This window comes from Erpetoichthys calabaricus, chromosome 18 (assembly GCF_900747795.2).
Source record: "Erpetoichthys calabaricus chromosome 18, fErpCal1.3, whole genome shotgun sequence".
NCBI classification, from domain to species: Eukaryota; Metazoa; Chordata; class Cladistia; order Polypteriformes; family Polypteridae; genus Erpetoichthys; species Erpetoichthys calabaricus.
The window spans coordinates 12,503,777-12,517,554 of record NC_041411.2 but is presented as its reverse complement, the minus strand read 5'-3'; the positions used below and the strand labels follow the sequence as shown (position 1 = coordinate 12,517,554).

General features: G+C 35.6%; 2 protein-coding genes across 11 annotated transcripts in view; both read right to left on the bottom strand.

The window, feature by feature from the left end:
* The window catches only part of LOC114669253 (membrane-associated phosphatidylinositol transfer protein 2), a 190,235-nt gene extending 180,252 nt beyond the window's left edge, over positions 1–9,983 (bottom strand). For 4 of the 10 annotated variants that reach the window (XM_028825458.2, XM_051921569.1, XM_051921571.1 and 1 more), the window contains exon 1: positions 9,489–9,982. The gene's annotated coding sequence lies outside the window, so the exon portion shown is untranslated. Of the gene's footprint in view, positions 1–8,930; positions 9,134–9,488 lie in introns of those variants that run through there. The other 6 variants (XM_028825456.2, XM_051921568.1, XM_028825457.2 and 3 more) reach the window with 3 other exon arrangements.
* A 2,654-nt stretch (positions 9,984–12,637) lies between these two features.
* Positions 12,638–13,778, bottom strand: part of LOC114668612 (M-phase phosphoprotein 9) — a 28,752-nt gene continuing 27,611 nt past the window's right edge. The window contains exon 24 of the mRNA XM_051921103.1: positions 12,638–13,712. Within this exon, the coding sequence (XP_051777063.1) occupies positions 13,611–13,712 (102 nt within the window). The 3' untranslated portion in view covers positions 12,638–13,610. The remainder of the gene's footprint in view (positions 13,713–13,778) is intronic.

Genomic DNA, 13,778 nt, shown 5'->3' with positions numbered 1-13,778 from the left:
TTGCTTCTGCACATAATAACCAGTTTTCACCTTAGAAAATACCGGCAACATACATATTTGAAAAAGAATTTCTTATGCACCATTTATTGCAAGAACAAAATGTTCACCCTCTGGCTTTTCATATGTTAGTTGACCTTAAGAAAGCTCTGACTTATTTTCATTCTGCTTCATTGCTTGTAAGGAAATGTGTTTGCTTAGCAACACACAGCTGCTAACTGCCTCATAGAACAAAAACTAATGTCTGAAAATATCCTTATTTTATTGCACAGCACAGAGACCACAGAAAAGGCAAATAATCTGTTTTATACAGATCAAAGATACGATTTTTCTACAGTACCGTACAGTACATTATTTAAAGGCAAACTGATAACTGCTAAGAAAATAATATCTGAGGACTTACTACATTTAGGGTTTCAATTACAATCAGAGCACATTTAACAGCAGTCTGGTGGCCACCAGAAGCAATGTTACATATTCATTCATTTCTGTTCACAACAACAGAAGGGGCAGCTTATTGTAGAGAGATGTACCCATCTGACTGTACAAGAAAGTGACATTTAAACAAACAGGAACTTGGAGATCGGTGATGTGATACTTAACAAGTTAAGAAATGGGTCTCACAAAACACAGTATCACAGCAACAGTACATCTATACTAGTACTATCCATTTGCTTTAGCCAAAATAAAGACATTACTTTAAAATGAGTTCTTAATGTCTAGCTTAAAAGTCTGTTCTTATAACAATACTACTAACAGTTGTTTAAAACACTATTGGTAAACCCTTCCAGCAGTACCTTTCTAATAAGAAAGTAAAACACTTAATTTGATTAATTTCAATAGTTTAACTAAAATGTCAAAAATGTTTACCTATAGAATTTGGGTTTTTCCTTATGATAATCGCAGTCTCAGTTAAATTTGAATTACTATGAACAACCTGCTTGTCTTTTCTTTCGCCATCCTCATTGCATCCTGTACATAATACCTTACAAAAGCATGGATTTGTTGAGATTACAACTTACAGTACATTTAGAAATACAGTACCAGATGTTTTGATAAAAATAAACATTTTATCCGCAATTAAAACTGAATTAGGAAAGCCTGTGTGGTACAGGTCATTCTGCTGTATGTTACTGATAAATTCACATACCAAAATAGCCAGGTCAAAGCCAAAACTTAGTTTTGATTTTTGCAATCTGGCATTCATGAAGGTAAAATACTAAACTTTTCTTTACAGCATCTACAAATAGTTATCACCAAGATAGATATTGCAACACATTATAACAGATTAACAGAGAGTGCTTCTTACATATACAGACCTTGCCCAAAGTAAAATGCTCAAAAAGTGAAAACCATAACTTCTTGACTAACTTCCCTTAACTGCATGGGTTGATACTATTAAATTACAGTATTTATTCAACAAGTAAAAAAAAAATAAACTGTTGTTTAGTACTAAAAAGATGAAGTAGCTTTGCTTCTGTTTTAATTAAGAAACCAAACCGATGGCGCTACATTTACCAAAATATGAACTATCAACTGGCACTTATAATTCAGGAAATATTTTTACATCCTGCTCAGGACAAAGGAGATTTAGAATATTGGATCAAATTGCAAATAAATGAAAATAACTGTTCTTTGGTATAAACTATCACTCTGGCACAAAACATATAAAATAAAAACTTAAACTGAACCAGAATGGAAGGTAACTTTTTACAAAAAACTCAGTTACACATTTTTTTTCCAGTATTAGTGTCCAGCATAACCAAAGTGAAGTTCATGCAACAATATAAACTGTGCTTCAGCTAAAGTATTTATAGCACAAAAGTAAATAAGCATATATTAATAAGCAAATAAGCAATTGTGACGCACAACATGCCAGCTGAGCTACTGCGTCAAGTTGCTCAAAGCATGCAAATACAGCAGCATGCTGCCATCAGTGGGAATGGGACATGAAGGGCACTCTGCCCAGAACTGATGGGTAAGTGGAAGGGAGCTGACAGTGGGATGAAATTGATTACGAATTTAGGTCACATGTGTTGTCTGTCTGTTTTGCACATACTTTCATGTTCTTTGTGTAAGTCATCTTCTTTATGCTTATGATTTACCCTCTCTTTACCCATCCCTGACAGCTGGGAAAGAAAATACATATTTGAAACCTGATTGGTACACACTGCTGAAAAGACAGGCAATAAATGAAAGCCTGCAAAACCATTACACAATAGAAACTGCAAAGTGAAACTGTTTCACTCTGTCATTCTTGATATTAAGGCACAAATGTTCAAGTCTTCAACACAAAAGGTATAAACGCAACCAGTGCTTGCATGCTCATTTTCTTATTATGAACCAGTAACAAATGAAGATACTAAACATTAAGGCCCAAGTTAGCCCATGAAGTAAAGAGGCACAAGAGCAAAGTAGATAAACTCATACAGTATACAGGACAGTACTGTGCAAAAGGCTTACTCCACCCAAGATAATTATTTTTAAATAGTTATTTGGGCTAGAGTTTGTTTGTTTGTGAAAACACAAAAGTCACAATAAGCAAAAACAATAGTGGAATAAATATGTACAAGAAAATCTGATATTGTTTTAATTATGGGGTTGGTCAAATACATGGTTATTGTACAGTAACTTTGATCTTATTTATATATTTATCTAAGATTAAGAATTCATGTTAATTACAAAACACTTTTCTATGATTCTTCTATAGTATTTTATTGAAAATGAAGTTCACTATCATTATTAGTTTTCAAAATTAAACAATATTTTCCTTGATGTTTCTCTTAACGTCTTTTAATATATTTAAATAGTCAATATATCATGAATATCATATATTAAGTGATGACATTCTTGCTTTTTTCCTTACTCTCTCATATCTGCTGTTTATAAGCAGATACTTCATTCTTGCAGGATTTGCCATAACTCTCCTTTTTTGCTTTTGGCCATTTTTTCTTCTCTTCACTGTCCAAGAGATCCCACCCAGGTTTAATTACATCTAGGTCTAGACTCAGTGGTGGCCTATCTAACATTGTTATCATAGTTGCTCTATACATTATGATTTTTCCAGTTCAATTATTTCTGCGTGTATAGCTGTCTCTTGGCTGTAAAACATCCTATAAAACCATTTCTTTTAAGTCTTCGTTACACAGTCAAAGTGCATAATTTTGTGCCAACTGCCAGATGACTCTTCCAGAAGCAGAGTAATCATTTTGCTGGATTTCCTCCTTTCTTCTAAGGAAGTGAGTGACCTTTAAGCATTGTTCATCAGATGCAAGCAGCATTGTTGGTCTTCCTCTATATTGTGTATCTTCAGCTTGCCCAGCTAATTCAGATTTCCTTGTGACATTTCAAACACCATTTGCTGACAATTGGGTCTAGTGTGATATTGCTTGTTGACTATAGCCTTGTTTTTGCTAGAAAACTCTGATTTTATAAGTCTGTGGCATAGCTGTTTCTAAACTACTCCATGCAAACCCCAGTACTTATGGCTTCCATCCAATGCACCCATCCATTTATTTTTTAAAAAGTGTACCACCAGCACAACTGGATTGGCTAATCACCACCTCATTCACTTGAAACAGGCAGGCTGTTGAAGAAATTTACTAAATAAATGGAATGGCTAGGGTGTCTTGAGAAGAGATTTGGAATCCCAGCTTGTGCTGTGTGAACTATCTCATAAGATACCAACATGTTTTTGGAAAACAAACACAATTCTTGTAACCTTTATTGTACTGTATCTATGTTTATTCTAATGTAATTTACTGCTCAATTACTTTAAAATTTTACTACGATGCTTCAAGTTTTTGCTCACTATTTTAAATCCATGAAAGAGCAAAGACCACGTGAAAGTATTCTTCTAATTTAAGCTAACAGAATTGCACAAAGATAAGGACTTTTGCCTCACAGCCCTGAGAGTCCAGATTAGACTCTTGGCTCAGCAACAGTCTCAAAGATGCAACGCTCACCCCTAAGCAAAATTTTTTGAGCACCATAAAAACATGTGTTTATCTTCTTTCAATTGAGTTCACCATTTCCACAATGTGTTATGTTTATAACACTGTTAAAACTGTTTAATTCAATTCAGGGTCATGGGGGACTGTAGTCCAACTCTGCAGTATACTGGAAAGCAGGAACAAGCTCCAACTTTATACCTGTCCATCCAAAAGTTTACACATGTACAAACATGACACCAACTTAAAATCACCAAATAATCTAACACACACACAGACCTTTGGGTTATGAGAGGAAGTAGAAAATATCCAATAAAAATCCCACACAAGCAGGGGGACAATATCTATGTTCTTCATGTTTTGTCTGTTGTGTCTGTCGCAATTCTCTTTTTGTTTATACTTCCTACTCCTCAGATTCTGGGTTTGATAAAATATTGGACACTTGTGCCTGTGAATGTTGTTAACAGCACTATACAAAGTGAAGCCTTTCACAGAGGATGGTATAGTGATGCCACTACCACAGGGTTTCTATTTGGGGTGGATGACTATACTGGATGTGTTTAGTCTTCACTTATAGATCCACACAAAAGTTCAGCCACCCCCGACCAAATTACATATTTTGTTGACATTTGAAGTTAAAAATTAATATAACTTTGACAAAAAAAACAAACAAAAACAATGGAATTTTTATGAAAATGTTAATATCGTTATGATTTACATTAACTGATAAACTAAAAAACATTTTAAAAAATAAAAAATAAAAATAAATGCACCATTTTCAAAGGTTTAGGCACCCAACTAAGTCAGTACTTTGTGACACCACATTTGGCACATATCACAGCTTACAATTTTTTTTTTATAAATAGCTGTGAATCTTTGAAGTCTGGTTTTGGAAATTTTTCCCCATTCTACACTGCAGAATGCTTCCAGCTGTGAGATATTCAGCAGTATATTAAGATCAACTTGCAGATTTTCAATGACTTTAAAGTTTGGGGACAGTGAGGGCCCTTCCAAAATTTTCATCTTGTATTTCAAGAGGTACTGTAATTCACAACAGAATTTGAAGTGCGTTTTGGATTATTGTCTCTTTGTAAAAGCAATCCTCTGCTCAACTTCAGTTTCCTGGCTGACTTTCTGACATTTGCCTTGTGGATATGATGGTATGTAGTGGCATCCATTCTTCCCTGTACTCACACAATGTTTCCTGTAACACTAGCTGCCACACAACCCCAAAGCACGATAGATTCAACCCAGTACTTAATAGTTCGCAAGGTGTACTTTTCTTCCTATGCTTTTAATTTTTTCTCCTAACAAACCTTTTGTGATTATGGTCAAGGAGTTCAATTTTAACTGCACATGTCCACAACACTCCTCTGCCTTATGCTCTTTTTTGTGAGGACTGATTGATAGATACTTAGATACTTTATTAATCCCCAAAGGAAATTGCAGGGTTACAGCCGCAGACAAAAAAGGCACAAGTATATCTATAACAATAACAATAATAATCTTAAGTATGCTAACAAGGTACAAATATACATACTGTATAACAAGAATTATATACATGTAAATAAACAAAGTGCACAATTTTACTAAAAATAAAATGATGAGAAATGCAACTACTTAAAAGTTTCAATTTCAAAGTACAGGATGTCAGTCCAACACAATACAGGATGTCAAAGGTAGTGTTTCCTTCGTATGGCTCTTCCATGATGGTCATGTTCATGTAAGCAATGCTGCTTTCTCAGACATTGGGGGGGGGTTGCTCTGTTTTCTTGGTCTTGCAGACCATGTCTTTAACTCCATGGTGCCATTTCCTAAAGACATTTCTGTCTGTGGATATTGATAGCTGGAAGCACTTAAATATCTTTTTTAGCCTTTCCCTGCTTTGTAGGCTTCTTTCAGATTAATTTCCAGATCCTCAATCAGTTTCTTTGAAGAATCCATGGTTGTTGATGGGTGCACAATGTTTGAGGAGAATTCATTAGACTAATCAGACAGTCCCTAATGACAGATGTTGACCAGACAAACACAAAATGAGTTCTGCAACCATAAAGCTAAAAGAATGCTCAAAACGTTTACAATTGCCATTTATTATTTTTTTATGCCATCAGATAAATCATAGCTGTATTACCCTTTTCATAAAATTGCTCTTGTTTAAGTTTGTTTGCTGTCAATGCTGTATTTACGAGTTTTTACTCCAAATGTCAATAAAATACAATGCTGTGTCAAAATAGGTGTGTCCTACCTTTTGCATGGGACTACTATATCCTGGATTCTGCTCTTTTTTTTTTTTTTTGTTTAAATAATTCACGCCAGTTAAGTTAACTGACTTGATGTGAACAAGTGCAAGGATATATCCTAGCATTCCTTACAGGGATGGTTTCTGCTTTAGGCCTAAATGGTGCCAAGACTGGTCTCCACTTAACATTCAAATGCAAATATTGGGTTCATAAATTTGGGGATTAACTGAGTGACAAGTGCCATGTAAACTACCTTAGATTTTTTTAAGCTGTTGTTTGAAAATAAAGAAGATGCATATATATACCAGCTGTTTAAGCCTGTGCTGTAAAAAGCCTGGGGTCCTAGAAACTATTGAAATCGTCAGAAAAAAAAAATTGAAACGTAGAGATGTCAGATAATTGAAAGGAATCACTCTGGGCATCTCTCTCCTTGGAGGATTCGTTATGCCGACGTGCTCGCATCACTTGTGCATTAGCGGCTAAGCAACTTTGTCTTTCTTCTGAGGTTTTTGTTTTGCCGACATGCTGGCCTCGCTTGTATTACTAGCAGCTAAGTGAGTTTTCTGTTTCCTTGGAGGCGGAGCCCTTACGCTGACTCCACCTCTCACTTCCGGGCTAGACAGACAGACACACTTCCACATGTAGACGTTTATATACATATACATACAGTATATATTTATTTACACACACATACATAGGATCCTCATTTTTTTATATATGTCATATATACGCACACACACAGAGCAAATTATTAGGTACACTATACTAATACTGTGTAGGGCCTCCTTTTGCTCCCTCAATGCTTTGTGGGATGGGTTCTAGAAGATGTTGGAAACATTCCTTTGAGACTGTGGTCCATGTTGACATCATGCAGTTGCTGCAGATTTGCCAGCTGTACATTCATGCTGCATATTTCCAGTTATGCCACACCCCAAAGGTTTCACACAGGGTTTAGTTCTGAGGACTATGAAGGCCTCTGAAGAACACTGGACTCCATTTCATGTTCATGAAACCAGTCTCAAGTTACGAGTGCTTTGTGAAAGGGTGCATTATCATGGTGGAACAAGCCATTAGAAGATGGGTAAATTATGGCCATAAAGGGATGAATGTGGTCAGATACAGTACTCAAATATCCTATGGCATTCAAACGATGATTAATTGGTATTAATTTGTTCCCCACACCTGTATTCCACCATGAGACTGGACTCTTGCCACAAGGCTGGTTGGGTGAATAGATTTATAATGGTGATGCCAAATTCTGACCTTACCAACCATAGCAGATTTCGATATTAATCAGATTAGGCAACATCTTTCCAATCTTAACCTGTCTAGTTTTAGTCAGACTGTGTCCAATACGGCCTCAACTTTCTATTCTTGGCTGACAAGAGTGGAACGAGCAGAGTTCTTCTATTGAAATTGCCCATCTGCCTCGAGGTTCAATGTGTTGAGCATTCAGAGATGTTTTTTGCGCACCACAGTTCAACAGAGTGGTTGTCCTCACAGGTGGCGCAGTGGTAGTGCTGCTGGTTTGCAATAAGGAGACTGTGGAAGATTGTGGGTTTGCTTCCCGGTTCGTCCCTGTGTGGATAGCGCCTTAAGTACTGAGAAAAGCACTATATAAATGTACTGAATTATTATAATCTGTGTTACCTTTGGCTTTCTATCAGATTAAACCATTCTGGCTATTCTCCTCTGACTGCTCTCATCAACAAGGCAAGGATTGAGCAAATTCTACTGACTGTTGTGTATGAACATTGAAGAACAGCAGCAGTTCAAGAAAATCCAACCACCTTGTCTGGAACCAACAATTACGCCATGGACAAACATCACATATTCCTCCCTCTACTGGTGTTTGATGTGAACATTAGCTAAAGCACCTGACCTGTACCTCCAAGATTTTATGCATTGCTCTACTACCACATAAATGCCTGATTAGAGGATTGGATGAATAGACAGGTGTTAAGAATAAAAACATAAGAAATTTGGCAAACAAGAGGAGACCACTCAGTCCATCAAGTATGTCTGTTTATACCAACTGTTCGAATATATCATCCAGATATTTCTTAAAAAGTGTCCCTAATAATTTGCTCAAGCACACACACACCTATCTCATGAGTGTTGCAGAAAGCGGCTTTCTTGCACACCGACATTTACTGCAACTGTAACGAATGAGCACTTGTATACAATGAAGCTACTGGCACCATTGCTCTCTGCCATGTTTAAGAACAGTACGAATGCTGAACATGGTGTCGGAAACATACTAAGCGTAAAGCCGGTGCCCGCCCAGGCGACTGCCTCTTTTTTTTTTTTTGGCACCTGTTAACTTATTTTTAAACACATCAGGCAACAAGTGGCCCCGTAATGTCACACTGTGAGAGCTCGAGTCGGATGCTGTGTCAACATCAAGTCGCTGGTGCTGGCATTTAAAGCCGCCGTGTTTACTTTGATGATACTGAGGGCTGAAGGCTGCAAAGAAAGCCCAAGGAAAAAGAAATAAAATAAATAAAACACCTTCCGCCCAGCCGTCCACTAATAGAGAATGGCAGGAGCTTCCTCTAATAAATGCAGATTATGATTCTGAGCAGGACTTGCGTTCTCCACATACTTTAAAATGTGTCTGCATTTTATTATGTCATTAAACACTGTACACTTTGAAATATACAAGTGTAAAAAATATAAATCTATACATATATAAATAAAAATGGCTAGCTCTAGAAAGAATAACGCCAATAAAACGTCGTACCTTTCCGCCGTGCGCGTTCTCCGCTTTAATCAGACTGCTATTTACCGACTGAAATGACGACACGGGCGCCCGTTTACCGCCGCATAACACAAAATAACTGAAGCTCTTTAATGACGTCACGCCAAGGGAAATTAATAACAAAATAGACGGAGGCGCGCGGGATCTGCGAGGCTCCTTCGAGGGGCCCGCGAAATGAGTTCTCGCGCACTCACTCACGTGCTGGCGGGCGCGCACCCACCCACACGTCCCGCTTTCGCCCGCCTTTTGTCCCCTCGGACTGTCAAACGTGAGGACGCGCCGTGCTTGCGTGCATCTCTAGACTGCTGGTCAGTAGTTTGTTGGAAGGTGGCCAGACGGAGACAGCCCTTCTGAGTGGAGAGATTTTACGCTGTGTTTTGCGTTATGTTCCGGTAGCTCCTGTTTAGACGCTGCCGTGCACACCTGCCCCGAGTGACCCACACATACCCCAGTTACTCCCGTCTCCTAGCAACGACTTACGCATCCCTCACATTTATATTCTATATAAAACGGTGCCAGTTAAGTTTTTATTGTACTCACCTTGAAGATCAGACAGGAGAGTCACGTTGCTGCTTTAATTCCAAAGCTAACCCCAAAATAAAACGAGCGACTGTTTCGAGTCTAAATGTCCTTCACATCTAAAGGCATTTCTCGGGCTTCATGTACTGGAAGGTAGGAACGAGTAACGCCACGGAACTACAGGAGGAGCGTAGATGGAGCGGCTGTCCCGCGTCGCTCTGGGCGGCCTTCAGCACTCTGGCATAGGCGGACTGAGCAGAGTCGCCGGGATGTCACATCGCGAAACACCCCGTGCACACAAGACGCAGGAAGCCATGAGCGCCCCGCCTCGTTGCCCGATCGGAGTCTGACCTCTTCTCCTTGAAAAGCGGAGTGGACGGTGCACGCGGATGTGCGGATACGTGTTTGTTGTAAAAACAAATGGAGAACAGACCGGTTAGGCAGCAACGAGAAACTTACAACCTTCCTCCGCTTTACACAGAGTTGTGTAAATAGGGAACCGTACTTCCTTGATTTGCACCCTGACTGCATCGTGACAAAGCTTGTGGGAAAGCGCCCCCTCGTGGCACATACGATGGAGCTAAGAAGTTAAGACTTGGCAGAGGAAGCCTAGTAAATAAATGAGATACAGTATAAAGCAGCATTAATACGAAAGTCACATCCGTGGTAAAAAAACGAATAAGTAACACACAGAATTGTGTAAATAGACAGATAGGAAAATATTCAACCCTCAACTTAAATAAAAAATAAAATTAAAACGAAACAGAATAACTAATAATTATGAGGAGAGCTATCACTTTTCTAATCATGATTTTCCATTATATTTATAGACCACATTTTCGTACATGATGCAGCTCAACGTAACTTGCAATATGCCATAAAAAAAAGTTACAAAAAAAGAAAAATAAACGAAAAGAAGATAATCGTGAATGAATAACGTAAAAAATAAATCAATTGACGCTTACATAAAACATGAATATAATTGGAGTCCTTGTCTAAAGAAGGGGTTTTAAGTTTCTAAAGACGAGTCTAAGGGCTGGGGGACAGAAAAAAAATCATACTGATAAATGTGATCAAAAATTAAGAAATTCATAAACACAAATAGATAAATAGAACTTTATCCAAAGTGGGAAATTTAGTTTAATTTTATTAACACATAAAATATTTTCGTCCAGCTATGTTCTAAACCCACCTTAGCCTATGCAAAGTTGCAGGGTAGCTGGGGCCTATCCCAGCAAGCATTGGGCACAAGGCAGGAAATCTCTCTTTACTGGACACCAGTCTATATCAGAGCAAGCAAACACACACGCACGCACACACGCTAGGACAAACTTAGCACTGCAAATCCATCTAATTTTCATGTCTTTGGACTGTGGGAGGAAACCGGAGCCATTTTCTTAACTAATTTTTTTTTTTTTTAATACCATTACAAAGGTACCTGACATAACCCCAAAATTTGTCCTTTGTTAGCAGGCAAGTCCATCATCAGGTAACATCACACATTCATCATACTAGACACCATTGAATTATTTATTTTCTTAAGACTGAAATAAATATATATAACACATTGCTCACATCCAAGCAAAAAAGGTCATGCAATTTTCACTTTTGTATTATCATTAATGAGAACTGGTCAAAATTGAGCCATTTATGCTTTTCATCATTTAGCTTAAGAATGTTGCACCACATGCATATTACTTTATTTCACCCACATTTATTCCTTATAACAAACACACTTCCCTGTTCAGAAGTATGGTGGTGTGCAATACAGTACTGATGTGTACTTTTTATAGCACTTCATTAAATGTAAAAGGCTCGTCCGGCATTAGCAGAATATTACCTTACACAATTACAGTAAACAATATGCCTCAATGGTAGAAAACCATAATACATTTGTCAATGTAGTTTTTTAAAATAGCACTATTACTATATATTTATATATATATTATTACTATATATATATATATATTTTTAAGAGTCTCAGAAAATGCTTCTGGGAATAAACATTTACTTTCAGGTGTAAGAAATACATACAGCAGTTTCATATTGTCAGACTGTGTTTCCTGAAATAGTCAAAAAAAAATTTTTTTAAATGTAAACAATTTGAGAAACGCAACTCAAGAAATTACTATGAGAAAATAACCAACATGTAATCTATGAAATATATACATTTTAATTGTGAATGTTATCAATTATTAAACATGAAATAAAATTGTGATTGAATTTTTATACTATATATATATATATATATATATATATATATATATATATATATATATATATATATAAAATAATGGAGGTACTAATTTTAAACTGTTACTTATTTTATGCAAACTGAACACACAATGTAAAGTTACACATTTTCTAAATAATGCACATTCTAATTTTAAGCAATTGGGAAATACATTCATTTGTATATACTTCAGTTTTTAATATGCATTGAACTTTGTATCATATATTGCTTTTAACATTTTATTATTCACTATAAACAAGTAACAGAGGGGAATGTTTTCAAAATAGTTCTCACAACTTGCACATTGTCTTCATATTCATCCATTTTTCTGACTCCACATTTTCTATTAAGCACATTTTATGCAAAACTTTATTTTAATGAAAACTGATTTTGTAAAACATTTTTCTCTCAAAAGTATCATGATTGGATATGGATGCACATGGAGAAAACCATACAGTTTTTAATTAAAAGTCCTAAAGGAAAATTTAATGCATTCTTATTTAATAGTAATGTAGAAGGTGTTTTGTAGTGTCTCCCAAATAAATCAAAAAATTATGTTAAAGCAATTTAAAGAACAAACACTAAAACATTAAAAAAAAGTCATCTAAAAGTTGTGAGAATCTTACACATGCACTTTGGTTCTGGTCTTGTAGTAAACAATTCAATTACACATAAGTAAAACGAGGTAATTAAATTTAGTGACACGTAATTAAAATTACAGGGTACACTATAGAAGATGTTCACAATTGTCTATGCTCTAACTTATTGTATAGATCCACTGGAAGCAAATCAAAGTAAAATACACAAAATGCATCCATGATTATTTTGATTTATATTTGTACCATTGTTATTGTAATGACAGAAGGGAAACACAAAAGAAAATTCAATAGCTGCATTTGTAACCTGATTCATATTAACAGAGCCAGACAAAAACATATTTCCTCATTATTGTTCCAGTTTAATGAGTAAAACTCTTATGCAAAATTAAATAAATTAAAAACAGACTTAAAGTGCAAACTAAGCACTGCCTCAAAATAATATTTGGTAAAGAACGTATTGATGTTTAACAAATACACTTGCATGTAAAGTCATACTTTCATTCAGTGTAAACTGTGCAAAGTGCAAAAATAAATCATACGTGCAGTTGTCAATAGCTGGTTAAACTTTACACACAAGTATGCAAACATGCCCCAAGATGCAGGACTACTAAAAAGTGTTTCTGTTCTTCATGAAATAATTCAATTAATGTGACAAAAATAAACCTTTCTTATGGAAAACATTGTACAGTGAAAATTAAATATTTAATATTAAAATATATTCACAATATTGTACATGGGTCAAGAAGAACCTCCATTCTCTAGATTTTAAATATTTATAAAAAAAACAATGAAAGCGGTGTAATTTATTCTATTCACATACAAACACAGAATCTGATGTTAAAATGCATATTTTATCTGCTGAATAAACCAAAGTTAGTCAACTGGTCTGGTTAACTAATTCTGAGCTGCCCTTTATAAAAAAAAAAAAAAAAAAAAAAAAAAAAAAGATTACTGTGGTTCAACATTATAATATGAATTTGGCAAACACCTATAAAATGGCTCAGATGCTCAACAAATTGCCAAATATACGTTTACACATACATTGCATTAGTTATAATCTATTATATGAATAATCTAAAAAAGTATTTTTAATAAATCAGAACATTACTAAAAATATATCGTAAAAATCTGTAACCTGCTTATTTCAGTTTAGTAACAAAAACTTAAACAAAAGTTCCTACTCTTCATAAAAGTATAAAATATCTTATGCACATAGACAACATTAACAATGCAACATACATTTCTTATAGCTTCAATAATCAAGTAAAAAAATACATAGTGCAATTTCTAAACAAAATCCATATAAAATATTTATATATTTGCAGAGGTCCGTAAAACATGAAATTTCTTTAATGTCATGCGGATTGATCCCAGTTCTTGATTAATCTTCTCTAAACGATTTTCTAGAGCTTCCTGCAATACACAAATTAACGTATATATTTACATACAACTATTCAGAGTATACAGCATTGATTTTTT